The 22,479-nt window shown below is 37.8% G+C and overlaps 1 protein-coding gene across 5 annotated transcripts in view; it reads left to right on the plus strand.

Annotated features, from left to right (window-relative positions):
• The window catches only part of LOC144373343 (transport and Golgi organization protein 1 homolog), a 101,543-nt gene that overhangs the window by 25,124 nt on the left and 53,940 nt on the right, over positions 1-22,479 (plus strand). For 4 of the 5 annotated variants that reach the window (XM_078036431.1, XM_078036430.1, XM_078036428.1 and 1 more), the window contains 2 exons: positions 1,697-1,811; positions 2,600-2,753. The exons of the other annotated variant lie outside the window; for it this stretch is intronic. In XM_078036431.1, the coding sequence (XP_077892557.1) occupies positions 1,697-1,811; positions 2,600-2,753 (269 nt within the window). The remainder of the gene's footprint in view (positions 1-1,696; positions 1,812-2,599; positions 2,754-22,479) is intronic. 5 annotated transcript variants of the gene reach the window in all.

Below are 22,479 nucleotides of genomic sequence, written 5' to 3' on the forward strand. Positions count from 1 at the left end.
ATCCTGACTGTTTTACCTTCTACTGGTGCAACTTCAAATAAATCCCTTAATCTAGCTGTTTCCATTTCAGCATCTGCAAAATGAGAATAGTGCTAGCAAGGACACAGGGTTGTTGTGAGGGTTAGAAGAGTCAACACATGTAAAGTGTCATGAGCAGTGCTTGGCAGTAGTAAAATAGAAGTGTAGCTCTTATCATTGGGTATAACGTAGCCTTTCTCCGTATTCAGTCATTAGTATTTCTTTATTCCAACTTTGATTTTATAGGAAGACTTCAATGAGAATGTTCCTGCCTGGCTTGTCTTACATCCAGCCAGGAGTTAGTAGTCCTGTAGAAAGGAACCCTTCATTCAGTTCTTGGAACAAGCCCTTTCAGGCCTGTTTTAGCAATGAGCTCCAGTGACCCTGGCTAGAGTGTGTTCTGTACAGTTTCCACATTTATCAAAGAGAAGCCTGTGGTTTGCTTCTTAGTACTCTAAATTCCTGAACCCAAAGTGCTCTTTTGGCCTTTTCCAGCACCATTGGAGAAAGACCAGAGAGTTGTTGCATTGAGTGTTCTTGTCTTGAACTGATTTTACGACATCTTCTTTGATCAGTGTGGAAACCAGTACAGGAAGACACTCTCAGGTTTTCTCCACTCAGAGGCAGGTATCATCTGCTCTAATCATAGCTAGCGTCAGGTCTTCCTACCTTGTTGAAGCTGCAAGTGTGGTCATGTGTGTTTCTTACTGCCCACTGCAGACCTCTCTTTGTTTTAAGATACATTTTTAGTTGTAGATGGGCACTGTTTTAGTCAGCTTTTTCACCTCTGTGACCAGAACCAACTGTGGAGGAGGAATGTTTATTGGAGGGCTCATGGTTTCAGAGGTCTTAGTCCATAGAAGGCCGACTCCATTCCTTGGAGCTCCAGGGGAGGCAGCATCCTGGCAGGAGTGTGTGACTGAGGGTAGCAGCTCACATGATGATCAGAAAGCAAAGAGAGAGAGACTCCACTGTCCAGATACAAAATATATACCCCTTAGCCATGTTCCTGCTGAACCCCTTCCTCCAGCCACACCCACCTGCCCCAGTTACCACTCAGTTAATCCCATTAGCGATTCATTCACTGATTAGGTTAAAGCCATATCCCAGTCATTTCTCCTCCAAACCTTCTTGCATTGTCTCACATGTGAGCTTTTGGAGGACACCACATCTAAACCATAACAGATGATACCTTTATTTTATTTATTTTTATGTGGTGATGAGGAAGGAACCCAGTGCCTCACGTGTTCTATCACTTGTGTGTTATCACTGAGCTACAACTGCATCCCCCGGACCTCTTATTTTTGGAGCTGTTTTCTGAAAGAACTTGTGTCCTTATTCACAGACTGTTTGAAGCAAAATCCAATCAAGGTTTTCAAACAAATATTAAATGTCTTCATGCAATTAACTTAAGCATCCTTTTCTTCTGCTTACCTCTCATTCTGTTATATTTGATAATTAAATTTTCCCAGTTCATGCAATGAAAGGTGAGGTAGCACTTTTGACCACTGTAGGGTGGTCAAAACCTGAAGTTTGGGGCAGAAATTTCAGTTTGAAGGATGAAACCAGTCAGTTGGACTGATTTCAGATTTTCAGTAGGACCCAGTCCTGCCTTGTGTGTTTTCTAGTTCCTTATTTGTGTGTTGCTGATCATGCTCCTTTTTTGTATGGTTTTCAGGTGGAGTTGGCATGAACTTAAAAGCAGCAGATACTGTTATTTTTTCTGACAGTGATTTTAATCCTCAAAATGACTTGCGGGCAGCTGCCAGAGCTCACCGAATTGGCCAGAACAAGTGAGTGAGTTAGACATTGGCACCTTTCTGCTCTGTTGGCTTGCAGCTGTGGATTGGGGAGAAAGGTGGACCGTGTAGTCCTGACAACAATGCCACGTTGGAGTTAGAGTCCACTGGGTTTGAACCCCGTTGTGCTGCTGGCTTGTAGAATCATGTTGGGGGATCAGTGGTCCCATGATCAGTTCAGACTCACTTTGTTGAAAAGAACAGTTAAATTCCAAAATGATTAGAAGAAACTTAGAATTTATTTAGTTCATGTTTCTCACATTAGATCCTAATTCAGTTTAAAAATGAAGTTAAAGCCAGTGGGTGCACATGCCTGTAATCATTATCAGCATGGGAGACTCAAGCAGGAAGATCAAGTTTAAAGCCAACCTTGCAACTTACCTAAACCCTGTCTCAAAACTTTTTTTTTTAAGGCTGGGATTATAACTTCATGGTAAAGCTCTCCTCGGTTGGGTTCCCAGTACCACAAAGAGGAAACAAAGTTGTGTTCAGCTACTCTTTGACTTGAGGTAACATGCCTGCCAGGGGTTATCCTGGCTACAGATGAAGGCCCAATAGTGGTCACTTGGTCTTCCTTCCTCTTCCTCTTTTGGGGAAAAGTTCAGGAAGAAGTTGAGGCCAGATTTCTCTAACAAATGCTCAGGTCCCAATGAGCAGTGTCCTTTTCATTGTTCCCTGAATGTGGCATTTGGTTTTGCTTCCTTTTGGGTGTATTTTCCTGGCATGCTTTTTTCCCCAGCTTTGCAGACTTCTAACACTGCTCTCATTTGACTCCCGTACAGGGCTGTGAAAGTGATCCAGCCGATTGGCCGAGACACTGTGGAAAAAATAGTTTATAGGAAAGCAGCCTCCAAACTGCAGCTCACCAACACGATCATAGAAAGAGACCATTTTACTCTGGGAGCCCAGAAACTTTTGGCTGATCCTGACCTCCAGGTAAAATGTGTTCTTTTTAGAGTCTCATGATTTATAACCAGTACTATCTGTGGATGAGAATGCAAATAAAAAGGACCAGCATTAACCACCCATTGTTGCAAATTACACATTTTTTCATTGGCCTAATTCTTACCCTCTCAGTACCTAACTACATGCAAGGTGCCATACAAGCTAAAAATGAGGGTGGCATTTAAAGGCAGAGAAAATAGAATAAAGAGAATGAGCTTTGAACCATCTAACTTGGATTGAAATTCACATCTTATCCCTTATTGGATGTATGACTTTGAGCATGTAACTGAACATCATGGATCTAATCACTTTATGGCTTCTAAAGATGAGTGTGCCACGAGTTAAAAGAGAATTTGTTTAAGTTCTTTTTTTTCTTCCTTTTTTTTTTAATCAGTGATGATTAGTTCCATACCTCCTCCTTAATCCCAGACCCTTTGAGTAGTGACTTACAGTACTCATTCCATACTCAGAGATGAGTGAACAAGATTAGTAATTCAAAATTATGCCATAGGATATAGGGATGAAAGCACTAGAGTTAATTTGTTGAAGAAGGAAAAATTAGATGGGAGTCAAATGCTGTCTTAGAATATCCTAGAGAGCTCTCTTTTGGTAGGAGGTTTAGAGTTATTCCTTAGCAGCAGCCTTTGAGATAAAATTGAACCTATATTATAATATACCCCAAGTCCTTCTGAGGGATTAGATGCAGAGAGATCAACCCCTAGTATCTAGTATGATTCAAGCATGAAGAGAGTAATAAATGTCTGAGAAAAGGTAGTAGCTGTGGGAAAGTCTGCTGTAGGAAACTGCAGAGAAATGACAGGAGTTGGCTATTCTTTTGAGGCAGGCAGTGAGAGAGAGCAAGTTCCAAGATGGCTTTAAGCCTTTAAGCCTGAAAGATGAGAGTAGAAAGTAGGAAGATAGGGATAGAAATTAGAAAGATGAAGATAATGTAGGCTTTAGTCAACAGAGTTTGTAGTAAAAATCAATATACATTATTGTTAGAGGGAGACTCAGAAAAGAAAGGAATTAGAAAAGTTTGCAAGAAAAACCAGGCTTTAAAAGAATCTGCTTATCAAACAAAAAATTCAAGAGGTATATGAAAGGGAAAAAATTACATAGTATTACAAGCAGAATCATCAAATTTACAACTAGCCCAAGCATGAGTCTAAAAATGGCAGTTTTCTCACATCTGTATCCTTACACATCAGCATTGCAGACAGGGAAGGTGCTGTTTTTGTTAGGGAGTCACTGACCTGCAGGAAAGGGTCACAGATTTGGGGGTACTAGAACCCGAAAGAAGAACCCTAGGTTTTGTTTGTTTGCTTGACTTTAGTTTATCTTAGAGAGTAACTGGAGTCTTTGGCCTTTTGTGTTTTGAGTCTTCTGCATGCTCATCTGTCATGGTGGCCAGGCAGGCTGTGCATTTTATTTTCACACTATTGAAGAGGCAATTTCAAATGGAAGGTGAAAGCTGGAGAGAGAGGTGCGTGTACACTGTAGGTGTCTAAATATACTTCTTTACAGGACGTTGGGAGAGGAGCTCATCATGGGCTGTTGTGAAGGCACAGGTGTCAGGAGTTAGAGGAGATGGTTCCCCAGTGGAGGGAGCTCCAGGCATTCAGTCAGGGGTTTCCCTGTGACATTGGCTGCTAGCACATCATTGTGAAATGCACAGGCACAAACTCTGCCATGGGACCAGATCCTGGGGCCAGAACAAACTATGGGCTGGTGGAGAGGACCTCGGTGGGACTTCCTGCCCAAGCCATGGCAAGAAATCACACTCTGGTTCTGTCTTGATTCTTTCCTCCCCACCAGACTGTGAGTTATTTATGGTTGCCAGGAACAAGGGTGATAACTCACTGCCTTGTCTCAAAATACAGCAGGACATTTTTTTAAGTTATTAAAAGAATTTAATAGTAAAAGACGTGATTCTGGTTTGATAAATCTAAGCAGTATAGAGCAGTGAAGTCCTGATAAAGGAAAGCAGGTTCCTTGTCTTAGAAGGAGAACACAACAGAAACAGAGAACAGATACAGATGCGGTGAACACTTATTGAATGCGTACTGTGTGCTAAGCATTGTGTGACATGCACTTTTTCCAGTTGTTTCAGAAGAAGAATAACAAAAAAATGAGATAGACGTTGTCTTTACCTCCATCTTAAGAAATTTTCCAAACATCAGATTCATGACTCTAATCTGAGCACTCTTTAACTTCCAACTACATGCTCTTAGTTACTATAATAAAGTGGTTTTCATTTAAAAAATGGGTAGTTCCTTAAAGACATGTTGTGAGTGAGCAGTAGCGAGGGAAGCCAGGAGACATAGTCCAAGGAGTGGAAGAGGGAAGGGTCCCAGTATGGAGTGAGCCTCATCATAAATACTAGGCTTTCTTCTGTTTTGGGTACTAAATGCCAAAGCCATTTGGCTTGGTTATATATATGTGTACACCAAAGTTAAATATAAATATAACAGGTATGGTTTTGCTTAGTTTTTGTCATAGTTTTCATCTCGGGTATTTTCAAGCTAAAGTTTCCAAGTTACAGAATAGGCAATCTAGAGATAACTAACCAAATCTAAAAGGGCAAAATGAAAATGAAGTCCCATGATGTGGATCCCAATTGGTTCAGAATTCCTAAGAGATAATACTTAGGGAGGTGGAAAGTTGCAAGTAGCAAATGAAAGCCAGGTAACACTATCTAAGATTCTGGTTCTTGTAGCCGTAGGAAGTAGGCTGAGTATATCCCCTAGGGGGAGCAAGAGGGCAGGATGGGGAGTGCTGCAGGACTATCCAGGGAGATTGAAATTGAGAAAGGGCTTTTGGGTCTGGTGATCAGGGTGGTTATGGTTTTGCCAAAGTGGGTCCCATAAACCACTGTAGTAGCAAAGCGGCTTGGCAAGGACAGGTGGCAGCTCATGGTGAGATGAGGTATTCAGTGGCACCTTCTCTTTATAAGAGTTTGGCAGTGGGAGAGGTAAGAAGGTAGCCAACAGGTTCTCTGAGTTCTCTCAGGACTGCTGGAAATGCCTGTAAAAAATGCTGGTGAGAAGTGCTATAGAAGATGCTGGAATCATTTTATCTGCCCCCACTCCTCAAAAAAATTGGAGGCCCCAATTTTTTTTGGTATTGTAAATAATTGTCAAAGTCAACATCTCTGATCATCATTTATCACCTCTCTGCTTATTCCTCATCCAACTTCAAAACAGCCTGGCAGGTGTCATTTGTGATGGAAGAGAAGAAAGTCCATCAGGGAAAGAATTACCTGGTATCATTTAGACACTTAGCAAGTCACACATCCTCATCTGTGTTTTCATGAGAACTAACTGGATCTCTCGTTTTCTTCATTCAAGTTGAGTGACATACTGAAATTTGGCTTGGATAAACTGCTGTCCTCTGAGGGGAGCACCCTGGAGGAGGGAGACCTGGAGTCCATCCTGGGAGAGACAGAGAATAGCCAGTGGGCCTCTGATGCCCTGCCTGCAGCTGGAGGAGGGATCAGAGAGCAGGAGGAAGGAAGTGAGTTGGGGTTAGGTGAGCCAGTGACTCCATCACCTCAAGGTAGGGTGTGAGTGAGATGCGTCCCCACAGGAAGTCCTGTGTCCTGCTCTGGGACCTTTCTTTCCTACCCAGCCCTGTAGTCATCTGATGACATTCTTAAGGCTTCCTGGTCCAAGAACTGCCAGAATAATCCTTGTTCCCTTGAAGCTGGACTTTGAATCCAAGTGATGATATTAATGTTTATGGTCCTGTCAGTCTCAAGGATTAAATTTGAACCTTTTCTCCCTTGACGCAGACATCTTCTCTGGAGTTTATTTGGTAAACCTCCTATCTTTATGATGGTGCTTTGCACAGTGATTCCTCTTCTCAATAGTAGAATGTTTTTTAAATTGCAACTGATATTTATGGACATTTATTGTGTTCATCAACAGTACTACTATGTCATGTGCTTTAGGTCGTTTAAGACCCATGAGGTGGGGGGCTGGGGTGGTGGCTCAGCGGTAGACCACTCACCTCGCACGTGCAAGGGCCTGGGTTCAATCCTCAGCACCACATAAAAACAAAAGTAAAAATGAAGGCATTGTGTCCAACTTCAACTAAAAATATACATATTAAAAATAAAAAGACTCATGAGGTGTAGGAGATCATTTTGTCTTCCTTTTTTTTTCTCAAATTTGGTGTCTCCCCCTTCTCTCTCTCTCTCTCTCTCTCTCTCTCTCTCTCTATATATATATATATATATATATATATATATATATATATATATATATATATAGTTGTAGATAGACAGCATGCCCTTATTTTATTTTTTTAATGTGGTGGCTAAGGATCAAGCCCAGTGCCTCACACATGCTGAGTAAGCACTCTGCCACTGAACTACAACCCTAGCCCCAATATTTATCTTTTTGTCCATTTTCTGTTCTGAAATATTTGAATTTCAGACTTGAAAGGGTTTTTTTTTTCTCATGATTATTTTTAAAATGACTGTTCTCCTGTATCAGTAATAGGGAGTCAATATGGGCTGGTGTGAGAGGGTTTTACTGACCTTTTTTAAAAATTTTTATTCATATATGACAGCAGAAAGCATTATAATTCTTATACATATAGAGCACAATTTTTCATATCTCTGATTGTATACACAGTATATTCACACCCAGTTCTTGTATTCATACCTGTACTTTGGATAATAATTATCACATTCCACCATCATTAATAACCTCATGCCTCCTCCCTTCCCCTCCAACCCCTCTGCCCTATCTAGAGCTTGTTGTTCCTCTCATCTCCCACTCTCTATCCCACTATGAATCAGCCTCCTTATATCAAAGAAAACATTCAGCATTTGGTTTTTTGGGGATTGGCTAACTTAGTATTATCTTTTCTAACTCCATCCATTTACCTGCAAATGCCATGATTTTATTTTCTTCTATTGCTGAGTAATATTCCATTGTATGTGTGTGTGTGTGTGTATGTGTGTGTATACACACACATACACACACACACACACCCCACAGTTTTTAATCCATTCATCTATTGAAGGGCATCTAGGTTGGTCCCACAGTTTAGCTATTGTGAATTGTGCTGCTGTAAACATTGATGCATCTGTGTCCTGTAGTATACTGTTTTTAAGTCCTTTGGATATAGATTGAGGAGATGGATAGCTGGGTCAGATGGTGTTTCCATTCTCAATTTTCCAAGTAATCTCCATACTGCTTTTCATATTGGCTGCACCAATTTGCAGTCCTATCAGCAGTGTATGAGTGTGCCTTTTTCTCCCACATCCTAGCCAACACTTATTGTGGTTTGTATCCATAATAGCTGCCATTCTGACGAGTGAGATGAAATCTTAGAGTGGTTTTGATTTGCATTTCTCTAATAGCTAGTAATGATGAACATTTTTTCATGTATTTGTTGACTGATTGTATATTATCTTCTGAGAAGTGTCTGTTCAGGTCCTTGGCCCATTTATTGATTGGGTTATTTGGTTTTTTTTGGTGTTTAGCTTTTGAGGTTTTTTTATATACCCTAGAGATTAGTGCTATATCTGATGTGTGAGGGGTAAAGATTTGCTCCCAAGATGTAGGCTTTCTATTCACCTCACAGATTTGTTTCTTTTGCTGAGAAGAAAGAAACTTTTTAGTTTGAGTCCATCCCATTTATTGATTCTTGATTTTAATTCTGGCACCAAAAGAGTCTTATTAAGGAAGTTGGAGCCTAATCCCACATGATGGAGATTAGGGTCTACTTTTTCTTCTATTAAATGCAGAGTCTCTGGTTTTATTCCCAGGTCCTTGATCCATTTTGAGTTGAGTTGTGCATGGTGAGAGATAGGGGTTTAATTTCATTTTGTTGCATATGGATTTCCAGTTCTCCCAGCACAATTTGTTGAAGATGCTATCTTTTCTCTAGTGCATGTTTTTGGTACCTTTGTCTAATATAAGATAATTGTAGTTTTGTGGGTTAGTCTCTGTATCCTCTGTTCTGTACCATTGGTCTACAAGTCTGTTTTGGTGCCAATACCATGCTGTTTTTGTTACTGTTGCTCTGTAGTATAGTTTAAGGTCTGATATAGTGATGCCCCCTGCTTCACTCTTCTTGCTAAGGATTGCTTTAGCTATTCTGGGTCTCTTATTTTTCCAGATGAATTTCATGATTGTTTTTCTATTTCTATGAGGAATGTCATTGGGATTTTGATTGGAATTGCATTAAATCTGTATAGCACTTTTGGAAGTATGGTCATTTTGATAATATTAATTCTGCCTATCCAAGAGCAAGGTAGATCTTTCTATCTTCTAAGGTCTTTTTTTGATTTCTTTCTTTAAGGTTCTGTAATTTTCATTATATATATCTTTCACCCTTACTGAGCTTCTTAATTCAAGAGTTCCTTCTAGCCTGGCACAGTGGTGCACACCTGTAATCCCGGTAACTCCAGAAGCTGAGGATCATGAGTTCAAAGCCAGCCTCAGCAAAAGCGAGGCACTCAATGAGAACCTGTCTCTATTAAATACTAAATAGGGCTGGGAATGTGGCTCAGTGGTTCATGCCCATGAGTTCAATTTCCAGTACCTCCCTCCCCACCCCACCCCACCCCGCCACGAAAAAGAATTCTTTCTCTCATCAATACAGAGAAGCACAGTGGCTTCAGTAGGGTGCTTCCTTTACTGGTAGGGAAAGGGCTGGGTGAGGCTTTTGGTTTTGTCCTTCTGAATTTCCTCCCATTGCTTCTCTCTTTCTCCCTGCCATAGACTGTCGAAGGCTGTCTGCATTACCCCTTTCTCACCTAAGAGCAGAGCGTCCCTAGATGTCTGACTGCGTCTCCTTCCAGCCCTTCCTTTGAATTCCTAAGCAGCCACTGCTCTGAACTACCAATCTCAGTCATCCTGGGGTGACCTCATTCTGGAGGATGAACTTCATCTGTCTGGCACTGCTAGAGCCCCACTGTCCTGCTCCTGTGCAGTCTCTGTCTGCCTCCCCAGACCAGTGAGGGCTTCAGAGCTCAGCTGGTTTGGGATGTTCATTCTCTGTTTACCTTCAAGTGGAAGTTTATAGTAGTTCCCGACTCCTAATTTTGTGGTAGGCTTAGATTAGGGGTGGTTTGATTATCCTTGTTGACTGGTGTGGTTTTTATGGAATATATGGAGAATTCAAAATCTAGGCAATTGGCATTATTTTACAGAACACAGTTCTTGGACTTTTCTTGTGTTTTATCTTTAAAATTTGTTATGATAGTATCACATTTATATTCTTCAAGAACTCTTTCTTGTTCTCAGCTTGTTGTTTTAATCATATCCTATTCCCATTTCAAGGATATAATATCCTCCCCGAGGACATTTATTATAGCTTTTTAAAATATATCTCAGGGAGGATATTTATTATATCTTTTCAGAAAGTGTTACCCTGCCCACTGTATTATCTCTTTTTCCTCTATTTGCTTTTCCTTCTTCCTCCTCTTTTTAAAAGTTTTGTTTTGGAGTCTCTCGTTCTTGTTAGCAGTTTATCTGAAACATCTGGTGTCCTTTGATCATTGTGCTGGTGAAATTCCCCAAAGCTGACAGGCAGCTCTGTTGTGAACAGGTGGGTGGCCTTTGGGCCTCATGCCAACAGCACTGGTTGGCAAGCCAGCTTTTGCACTGGGGGAGTCAGATTTGAAGATTTCACTGGAAAACTCATTGTATCCTAAGACGAGTCCTATACCATTACAGTGAAATTGGTGGTTTAAATTGGAAAGACAGGGAGCTGAGGGCACGTGGTGCTCTTGGTGTTTGGTGTGCGGATCCTCTCAGTTCCTCCATACTGTGGTGCCTGTGCTTGTGCATCTGAGTTTTTGGAGAACTGAAAGTGTTTCAGTTCCTGCAGTCAGCCCCAGCTAGATACCAGTGTTTTGGTTCCACAGCTCTTTTGAATTTGTTGTCCTCTTCTTATCCACTTTTTATCTTCCAAAGAATTTGTGCACTGTTTCATCTACCATTGCCTCATATATCTTTTTAGAAATCTGTGTATTGTCCTTTAGCTGTTTCGGGTGAGAGAAAAAATAGATGTGTGTGGTCATATTTTTAAGTTGTATTTGATTACCTTAGTACCAAGTTTCCACCCTTTTCTGTACTCATCTAGGTTGACTTTATTTACTAGAACAAAATAAAATTGCAGTGTTTTCAGAACAAAATAAAATTGCAGTGTTTCAGTCTACCTACAAAAAAAATTACATTTTTGCAGACAGTTTAACTGTTGGATTCTCTACTTGGATAAAAATTTGGAATGTTGTCTTCCATGACTGTCTTGATTCTCTTTGTGGTAGATGGTTCCTCTGGCAGGACCCAGATGAGGGTCTAGACCTGTGGGCTCCAGCTGCCTCTTTGAAACAGAGTGAAGACATAAAGCATGGTTAAAAATACCAAATGAATATGAAAGAGGAGTAGTTAGAGCAGCCCATTCACAATTAAGTATAAAGTAAGGTTGCTTTATCTTTAATGCCAAGTTTTTTAAAAAGCACAGTTATATGGTAAGGTGAGCATGCCCAGAAACCTGCCTTGGGAGCATGCGCAAAACCTAGCCCCGCCCAACTCCTCCTTTGAAGGTGGAAATGGAGTTGCCCGCCCCTTTAGCCAGTACTGGTTAATGGAAGTGAACCAGGAACTAACAATAGGCTGCTGCCTTCCCATTTGTTTGGCCAGCGGTTTACATCATTCTGTCTCATCCAGAAGGTGTAAGATTTCCATTGCAAATAGAGATTGTGGAGAGGGGTCAGCAGCTGGACTAGGGGAGTAAGATGTTACTTTTCCTGGTGGTCCTTTGGATTTTGCTTTGCTTTCCAACGACCTGTGCAAACGGAAGCATGGCTGATGGTTCTTAGGAGAAAAATACATGAATAGTCTTTTAATTGGTTCCTTGATCATTCTTTTCTCTTTTATTACAGTTTTAGCTTTTAAGTGACTCGGCTGCCTTCTCTACTATTTGGTCATGAATTTCTTTTTTTTCCTTCTCAACAAGGATTGTTCTGGGGACCCAAGTGCTGTCAGCTTTTATAAGGAATGTTGATTACTTTATATGAAATAGGATGGAAGGAGGTTGATTAAACCCTGTGAAATGAGAGACAGTTGGGGAATTCTGGGAAAGATGGCCATGGACAAAGATTCGTGGGATCACAATGTACTTCTACAATATTTGTGAGAGGGATGTGTGAGATAAGGATCAGATTTTTTTTAATAGCATCAGGTATCAACCAGCACTAATGAGTGAAAGCTAAAGGGAGGCAGCTTGAAAGTCTTTGCAAGAAAGGATTTTGTTCATAACTATGACTTCACAAATAATGACTCTCCCAGGATTCTCTGAATTTCCCCTCTGAGAGTGGACCATTTGAGTAGAACCAGAGTATCAAAGAAGAAATTTTAAAGTCTAGTAAAAATTTATACGTGGATTTTTCAAAATGCTACAAATAGTTGATTCTTTGCTGTCTTTAAACAATATACAGTAATCACAAGAAAATTTCCTTCTGTTCTTTGTGTCATTAGTTTTTAGCCTCACTCAAACCTAAGTGATGATGTGGAAGAAGAGAGCACACAAGATAACATGGCTATTAGCTTCCAGTTTAGAGGCTTGTCCTGGCGAACATTTCTTCTCTTTTCATGAGGTATAAAAATATAACCAAAACCCATCAGGACAGATTTTATATGGCTAAAAATTCATGCTTTCATGAAAATAGGAAAGAGTATTTCTGATTTTTCTTAAAGTTCTCAAATACATCTAAATAGTAGATAGAAAAAAACAGTGGAATGAGATTACCATCATTACCCTAAGTACACATATAAAGACACAACTAGGGGCTGGGGATGTGGCTCAAGCAGTAGCGCGCTTGCCTGGAATGCATGCAGCCCGGGTTCGATGCTCAGCAACACATACAAAAAAAGATGTTGTGTCCGCCGAGAACTAAAAAATAAATATTTAAAAATCTCTCTCTCCCCTCCCTCCCTCCCTCTCTCTCTCTCTCTCTCTCTTAAAAAAAGACACAACTGATGTGACTATGTATACAACCAGAGATATGAAAAATTGTGTACCATATGTGTAATATGAATTATAATGCATTCTGCTGTCATATATAACAAATTAGAATTAAAAATAAATAATTTTTTAAAAAAGATTTTAAAAAGTGGGAAAATCAGAAACTAATATCGTTCCATGCTGTACATATCACTTCCCTTTCTCAAGTATAATCTGGCACAAAATGTGTTCAGAAGAGATTCCCCTCCAAAAAAAAAAAAAATCCACTGGGGATGGGGATATAGCTTAGTTGGAAGAGTACTTGCCTCACACGCACAAGGCTCTGGGTTCAATCCCCAGCACCACCAAAAAAAACCCAAAATCTGATATTACATCCAATGGCATGAACAAGATTTAAAAAGCCACATACCCATAATGAGAGCATAAAGCACACAAAAGGCTTTCTAGATTCCAATCTAGGAAAAAAAAATATCCCAAGGAAGGAGAACAATGTTCTTGCAATTACTTTTCTCTAAGGAGTGTCTTAGTATGGTGATGAATGACCTTTTTTAACCCCCAGCACTGAGGATTGAACTGAGGAGTGCTCTACCACTGAGCTACATCTGCAGTCATTAATGTTTGTTTTGTTTTTATTTTTCTTGAGACAGAGTCTCACCAAGTTGCCCAGGCTCTCCTCAAACTTACCATTCTCCTACTTGTCAACCTCCTGAGTAGCTAGGATTATAGGCATGCACTATTGTACTGGCTACAAATTATATGTTTTTAAATCAGGAAATTGTCATTTAGAGAATATTATTCCCATAAGTTCTTTCTATATAAATTATTATAGAGCAAGCTTCACACAACCAATTGAAGAGACATTATCGTTAATAGATTATCCTATATTGTAGTTAATTGTATGGAAAAGGAACAATGTAGCAAAAATGAAATCATAAAAACAAAGACATTTCACATAGTAATGTAGATTAAAATGTCATCCAACTATAAATTCCCCCAAAATGCATGGACCAAGATCCTACCCAAGATTGAGACTTGAGGAAGGACTGACTGTATCCTTTAAAGGCACAAACTCATTTTTTCTTCTCTGTGGTACCCTGTGCCACACTGTAAAGAAGCTCAGGCTATCTTACTGGAGGGAGAGTCCATTTGAAGAAAGCCCCTGACATATGAAAGACCACATGGAAAGGGAGACTATATAAAGCCAACAGTCAGCACCTTAGTTCCGTACATACAAAGCCATCTCAGACCTTGTAGTCTAAATCAGGCGTGTGCTGTATGGGTGAGCCTAGGTGACGCTGGAGCAGAACCTTGGTTAAAGTCTTGACTTACAAAATTATGAGAAATAAAATGGTTGTTTGTTTGGTAGTGGGGATTGAACTCAGAGGCTCTCGACCACTGAGCCACATCCCTAGCCCTATTTTGTATTTTATTTAGAGACAGGGTGTCACTGAGTTGCTTAGTGCCTCGCCATTACTGAGGCTGGCTTTGAACTCTCGATCCTCCTACCTCAGCCTCCTGAGCCACTGGAATTACAGGTGTGCACCACCACTCCCGGCAAATGGTTATTTTTTAAAGCCACTAAATTTTGGAATTTTTAAAAATATAACAATAGATAACTAAAACACTGTTTATTGATGATTTGTAGGGCTTTTATTTAATGACCAGTTTTATTAAAGAATACCCCATTTATTTCTACTGTGATCAGCAAACAAACTGAAATTCAATATTTAAAATTTTTTGCCAAGAATATAACCTATCTTGCAAGTTTCCATGAGGACTAGAAAAGAATATATATTCTGGAGTTGTTGGGCATTGTCAGTCAATGTCAATAAGATTAAAGTGGTTGATACTTTTGTTCAGACTCTTGTGTATCATTAGTGATTTTTTTTATAGTGTTACTATCAGTTGTTAAAAGGGTGTTAAAAATTCAAAGTATAGATTTGTCTCTTCAGTTTTGTCAGCTTTCATATATTTGGGGCATATAAATGTTTGGTTGTATGGTGTCATGTTTCTGTGTTCTTAAAAACACATTATGGTATTATGAAATGTCTTTCTTATCTCTTATAAAACTCTTTATCTTGAATTAAATTCATCTGATGTTAGTATAGCCTCTGCATTCTTCTTGGCTTACTATTCATGATGTATTTTTATCTATTTCTTGTTTTCGTTCTATTCATTTTTTTATTTAATGTAATTAAATAAAATTACATTAAATAAAAATTAAATTTTATTTAATTTATCCATTAGCGTTTAGCTTTATTGCTTTACATTATTGTTTTAGCAATGTTTCCAGGAATTATGAAATGCATTCTTTAATTTATCACAGTTTTCATAATTTAAATTGTGATACTTTCTCACATCTCCCCAAGTCCTTTGTGCTTTGTCGTCATACATATTACAGCTGTATACCCTATGTTTTTTACCTTAGTCATGTTTCCAAGAAATTAAAAGAATAAATATGTATACATATTGTCTTTTATATTTACCTACATTTTAGTATTTCTAGTACTTTTCATTTCTGTTTATGGTGCATTGTCTTTAAAAATATCTACCCCAAATTCTCCACATTCCTGTATCATGTTGCTTCTCTCATTATGAAGTAATATCTATTTTCCCACCCGCTGAGTCTGGGCTGGTCTTTTGTCTTGTTTTAATGAACAAAATATATTTTTGGTGAAAGTGATGCCATGCCAATCCTAGACCTAACACCTTGGGAAGGTGTATACCTTCTACTTTTATCCTCTAGAAATCTAATCAACAAATAAAAAATTTTAGAATGACTGAATGACTAAAAGCATTTGAGGAGATAAGCCTGACCCAACCAGTTGAGCTAGCAGACATTTAAACAAAGCTATTTTGTCAGTTCTACCTTTGGTTAAACAATCCCTGCTAAAGGAAACCACATAAGCACTAATAAATACCTAGAGCAAAGGACCCATCAGGTTATGTAAAGTCAAATCATAGAATAAGGAGAAATAACAAAGAATTTTTATTTTAAATCATTAAATTTATTACACAGTGAACTAAAACACACAGTGCATCTGTTTCTACCTGATGGATCATCTCCTTTTATCCTGAAGAGGTTCTTTTAGCATTGTTAATAGTAGAGATCTATTGGTATTGAATTTTCTTTCTTTTTATTTATTTGAAAATGTCTATTCTGCTTTCAGTTTTGAAGAGTACTTATCCTAGATTAGCAGTTTTTGTCTTCTAGCACCTTAAACCTTTCCGTTCACTTTAATCTCTCATTTCTGATAAGAAGTCAGCTATCATTTTAGTCATTTTTACCTATGCGTAACACACCACTTTTTTCTAATTGCCTTCAAGACCTTTTTCCTCCTAATTGATTATTTACAGTTGACTCTGATGCATCTAGATGTGATTTGCTTTGTAACTAACTTTAGTATTCACTGAGTTTCCTAAATCTGTTAACATCTTTTTTGTTAATTTGAGATAATTTTAGCCATCATTGTCTTAAATATTTTTTCTGTACAATTTATGCCTCTATTCTTCTAGAAATCTAATTATATGTATATTAGGTCACTTTGTAATGATAGTAACCAAGTCTCTATTTTTTTCTTTCTGATTTTTAGACCAGATAATTTTAATTGGTCTATCTCCAAGTTAACTTTTTGATGTTTTTGCACTATATAATCTGATGATAGATTTGTTTCATGAATTTTTCATTTCAAATACTGTACTTTTTATTTCTTTTAAAAGAAATTTTTCATTTATATGTTGACACCCATATCTACTTATTCATTATGATTAAGCTTTTCTTTAATTCCTTGAAATTCTTTATAAAAACTTTTTAAATTTTTTTTCTGCTAATCCTAACATCTGGGTCAGCTCACGGAACTTTTTTTATATGTGACATTTTCTCTTGTGGTTCTCATTTTTCTATCTTCTTTGCATTCTGGCAAAATTTAATGATATTCTATATGCCTATAATCCCATCGACTCAGGAGGCTAAGGCAGGAGGATCAAGAGTTCAAAGCTAATAAATTATGCATGGCACACATTGTTTAATTTTGCATGTAACTTCTTTTTAGTGCGTCAATGAGGTTTTAGTGACATTGTCACCCAACACTTGGCCTTTGTTGTTCAGGGAATGCCTTCATGATTTTAATACTGGTTTTCCTATTCAGACTGTGGATTTGGTTTGAATATACTGTTATCAACCACCTGGTCTTTTAATTACTCATCCCAGTAAACTTATAGTTTGTGAAGCATTTGTTTCTCAGATTCATGACACTGTTAGAACCTGAAGTAGTAGCTGTTGGGTATCTGTGAATTCTTTTTTTTTTTTTTTTTTACTTGAAGTAGATTGTCTGAAATAGGCATATTCTCCTCTGTGTTTATCCAAACCTCCCTGTCATGTGCACTACAAGTTACAATTTGGAAGTTACTGTATTAAAATTCTGTCTGTTCATGGTTCTAGAAGAGTGATGTTCTCTCCCAAACACTGGTTACTACAGCAGCATTTTTAATGTTGTAAAATAAGAATAAAGGCTCTGAAGGCCAAAGATTTTAAAAAGTCATTTTACAAATGTTACATTAAATTAAAACTGAGCTTTGCTGTAATACTGTTTTCTCTTCAAAATGTGATGGTACAGGAAAGGTGTTATATGCAGGGGTGGTATTGCAGGGGAGCATTTTAAATTGCAGAAGTAAAAAAGTTATAATATTTATAATTTTGATGAGTTTATTTTTATAGGGAAGATTTTTCTCCCCTGAAATTTTTTCTGGAATAGCAAAATGTTTCCATTATTAAAAATTGAAATTGTTAAAAAAAAAAGAGTTCAACGCTAGCCTCAGCAATTAAGGGATGCACTTAGCAACTCAATGAGACCCTGTATCTAAATAAAATGCAAAAAAAGGGCTGAGGTTGTGGCTCAATGGTTAAGCATCCCTGGGTTCAATCCCTGGTACCAAAAAAATTTTTTTTTAAATTATATTCTGGTCATTTATAGATGATACATCATAGGAAGTCTGGATTATATTGTCTTCCTATAAAGGATATTCTGTTTTATGTGTCATGCAGGCTAATTACTGGTGAATTGTTTTGATCATATTAGATTTGGTATTATTATTATTATTATTATTATTATTATTTGGTACCAGAGATTGAACTCAGGGTACTCAATTACTGAGCCACATCCCCAGACCTGTTTTGTATTTTATTGAGAGACAGGGTCTTGCTGAGCTGCTTTAGCACCTCGATTTACTAAGGCTGGCTTTGAGCTCGTGATCCTCTTGCTTCATCCACCTGAGTCACTGGGATTATAAGCATATTCCACCTTGCCTCACTAGGTTTGGTATTTTTCTTTATTTCCATATTTCATGGTGCATTATACTTGTACATAATCGTGGGATTTGTTGTTATGTTTTCATACGTATGTACAATACAGTGATAAAACTTAGCCAATATCATTCTCGAGTATTTCTCTTTTACCTGCTTTCCTCTCTCCCCTGATCCCTTTCCTCTATTCTACTGATCTCCCTTTGATTGTCGTCAGATTCCTTTCACACACACACACCTTTCTTTTCCTTTTTCCTTTCTGGCTGCCACATACATTTTCAGCATGAATCAATTTTGATTTTAAATTTAGGTCTACCATTTTCCCATTGCTCTTTTGTGTGTGGTTCTTTTTGCTAAGGCTTATTCCTGAACTCTTAATTAAGTACCTGATATATTAGTGAAGCTGCTGCAACCTGACTCTGCTGGAAACCATTTCTTCCAACATTGCCATTTAGCATCATCTTCAGTCTCCTTTATAGCAGTCAAACTCTGCTAAGCCTTACAGAGTCTCATCTGGTACATTCATATCAAAAATGAATTTCCTCCAGGCTTTTAGTATTCTCTCTCTAACATACACATAATTACATTGCAACCACCATAAATAGCTCAGACATTCTTGTCCACAAAATTCCAACTACTATGATAATCTTGCACTTTGATAATTTTCTCCTTAACTCAGTATGACCACCATCTTACTTGAGCTTCATCTCCCTAATTGTGTTTTGTGCACCAGGCCTACAGTCATGTCTGAAATTAATGCCTGAAAATGTTTAGTTTTTCTAGTTTTATACTCTTTTGTGTCAGGAAAACAAATCAAGTACATTAGATCTATTACAGTTTCAAGTAAAAATACTAACTTACTTTTATCTTTGCCCATCAATAGTGGTAGAGACACTTAGGTCAACTTACATAGAAACTGCAACATCTTATATACTCAACAACAATTTCATTGTCCATGGAACGAAAAATTAATTGAAAGAGTAAACCCCAAAATGGATATCTGAAAAATAAACTGGTCAAAATTAGTAAGGCAATCAGACTTAAATAATCATATATTTTACCAATAGCACTAACTTAAAAGTATGAGTCTACAATAACTAGAAAAATACATGTTAATGGCTAGAGGCATAAAAGTTTCTATTATGATAGGCAGTCTCTTATGATGCTTTAATATTATATGATAGTTGTGAAATGATTACAAACTAATAATGAACATAATCTATTTGCAGATTAAAATGTTCTTCCCTGTATTATCTACAAAGTTTAGATAAACCTCAAAATGCCCTGGAAAAGAAATTTCTTAAGTCTCATCAAAATGAACTGCCAGGTTTTTTCCTACATTTGACATGACACAGTGCCAAGATTTCTAGTCCTGAATACACACTTTCTATAGGGAAGAGACTTTTATCTTGGCAATTAATAGATCATTTATCTCATTTCATACAGCCAATTTTAGTCGTAAGAAAAGAAATGTTTATATATTTATTCTGCTGACTTTAATCTATAATCTAATCAGGGATCAACAAACTTTTCCTGAAAAGAGACTGATAATAAATATATTAGACTTTGTAGGCAAGTCTTCATTGCCACTCAAGTGCCAGTGTAGCACAAAACAGCCTAGACTGTGGGTAAATAATATAAGTTTCTGTGTTCTAATAAAACTTTGTTTACAAAAGCAAGTGTTATTGTTGGACATCGTGGTGTGCTCCAACAGTCACAACTACTCAGAAAGCTGAGGCAGGAAGATTACTTGAGCCTAGGAGTTTAGGCCAGCCTGGGAAATAAGAGAGAGGGGGGGAGGGGAGAGAATAGACAGGAGAGAGAGGGAGGGAGAGAGAGAGAGAGAGGGGAAAGAATGAAAGAAGGAAGGAAGGAAGGAAGGGAGGGAGGGAGGGAGGGAGGGAGGGAGGGAGGGAGGGAAAAAAGGAATAAAGAGAACAATTAAAAAAAAAACAGTGTCAGGCTCATCACTTTTCCAGAGTATTAATGTTTATGCTCACAATAGATGTTTGGCTAGGCTGTATACATACATACATACATGCATACATGAAAGCAATTCTGTTCTTTTGTTTGCTTTCTTTTATTTTTCCATTTTTTTGTTGATACATTATAGTTGTAAATCATGGCAGTATTTGTCGTTACATATTTCCACATGCACAATATAACACTCCAGTTTGGCCTATATCATTCCCCAGTATTTTCCCTTCACACCTCCATCTCCTGGTCCCTTTCCTACACTCTACTGATCTCCTTTTGATTTTCACTTTCTTTTCCTTTTTCCTCTCTTGCTTCCACATCCAAGAGAAAACATATGCTCCCTTGATCTTATGAGTTTAGCTTATTTTGTGTAACAGAATGTTCTCAAGTTTCATCCGTTTTCCAGCAAATGACATAATTCATCTTTATGGCTGAATCAAGCTCCTTTGTGTGTATATGCCACATTTTCTTTATTTATTCATCCTTGATAAGCACCTAGTTTGGTTCCATAGTTTGGCAGCTGTGAATTGTGCTGCTATAAACATGGGTATGCATGTACTACTCTAGTATTATGACTTTAATTCTTTAAGATAAACATTGAGTAGTTGTATAGCTGGGTTATATGGTGGTTTCCTGCCTAGTCTTTTGAGGAACCTCCATACTGATTTCAATAGTGGTTATATTCATTTACAATCCTATCAACAGAGAAAAAAGTGTCCCTTCTTCTCCACATTTTCTCTAGCATTTATTATTGTTCATATTCTTTTTTTTAAGTAGTTGGACACAATACCTTTATTTTTATTTATTTATTTTTAATGTGGTGCTGAGGATCGAACCCAGGGCCTCGCACGTGCTAGACAAGCAATCTGCTGGTTTTTTTTTTTTAAGGGCAGGGGGAGAGAGAGAGAGAGAATTTTAACATTTTTTTTATTTCTTAGTTTTCGGCAGACACAACATCTTTGTTTGTATGTGGTGCTGAGGATCGAACCTGGGCTGCACGCATGCCAGACAGGTGCGCTACCACCTGAGCCACATCCCCAGCCCCAGTAATCTGCTGTTGAGCCACAACCCCAGCCCCATATCGTTCATATTCTTGGTGGCTGCTATTCTGACTAGAGTGAGATGAAAGCTCACTGTAGTTTTGATTTGCATTTCCCTAATTGCTAATGATGTTGAACATTTTCATAGATTTGTTGTCCATTTTTATTTCTTCTTTTGAGAAGAATCTGTTTAAGTCATTTGCCCAATTAAGCTAGGTTATTTGAGGTTTTGGTATTAAGTTTTTTAAAGTTTCTTATATAGTCTGGATATTAATCCTGTGTCAAAGAGTAGTTAGCAGGGCTGGGGATGTGGCTCAAGCGGTAGCACGCTCGCCTGGCATGCATGCAGTGCAGGTTCAACTCTCAGCACCACATACAAAGATGTCGTGTCCGCCGAAAACTAAAAAATAAATATTAAAAAATTGTCTCTCTCTCTCTTTTTTTTTAAAAAAAGAATAGTTAGCAAATATATTTTCTCCCATTCCGTAGGTTCTTTCTTCATGTTACTAATTGTTTCCTTTGCTGTGCAGAAGCTTTTTAATTTGATGCCATTCTGTTTATTAACTTTTGTCATTATTTTCTGAGCTTTAGGAGTTCTAATAAGAAAGTCATTGCCTGTACCTATATGCTGGAGTCTCAAACCTATATTTTCTTCCAAGGATTTGCATAGTTTCTGGTCTAATTCCTGGGCTTTTGATCTCTTTCAAGTTTGTACAGGGTCTAGTCTTATTTGTCTACATATAGATAACCAATTTTCCTGGCACCATTTGTTTAAAGCCTGTCTTTTCTCCCAATATATTTTTGGCATCTTTGTCAAGAATCAGATGACTGTTAACTGTGTTGGATCTTTTTCTGTGTCTTCTCTTCTTTCCCATTGGTCTATGTATCTGGTTTTATGACAGAGCCATGCAGTGGTTATTTCAATAGCTTTGTAGTACAATTTGAAGTCAGGTATTGTGATGATGCCTCCAGCTTGCTTATTGACTTAGAATTGTTTTGGCTATTCTGAATATTTTATTCTTCCAAATGGATTTAAGGACTGTTTTTTTCTAGGTCTGGAAAAATGACATTTATTATTATTATTATTATTTTAAATTTATATATGACAACAGAATGCATTACAATTTATATTACATATATAGAGCACAATTTTTCATATTTCTCTTTGTATACAAAGTATATTCAAACCAATTCGTGGGCATTTTGATGGGAATTGCATCAAATCTGTATGTTGCTCATAAAACCAATTTCAAACATATACAATCATATTAGTAGTGATTTTAGTGTCCAAAAAGAGATCTACTAAACAATAATTACTGGGCTGTTTGGTGACTTGTAGTCCTAACTACTCAGAAGGCCAAGCCAGGAGGATTGCTTGAGTCCAGGAGTTGGAGATCAGGTTACGCAAAAT

This window comes from Ictidomys tridecemlineatus, unplaced genomic scaffold (assembly GCF_052094955.1).
Source record: "Ictidomys tridecemlineatus isolate mIctTri1 unplaced genomic scaffold, mIctTri1.hap1 Scaffold_36, whole genome shotgun sequence".
NCBI lineage: Eukaryota > Metazoa > Chordata > Mammalia > Rodentia > Sciuridae > Ictidomys > Ictidomys tridecemlineatus.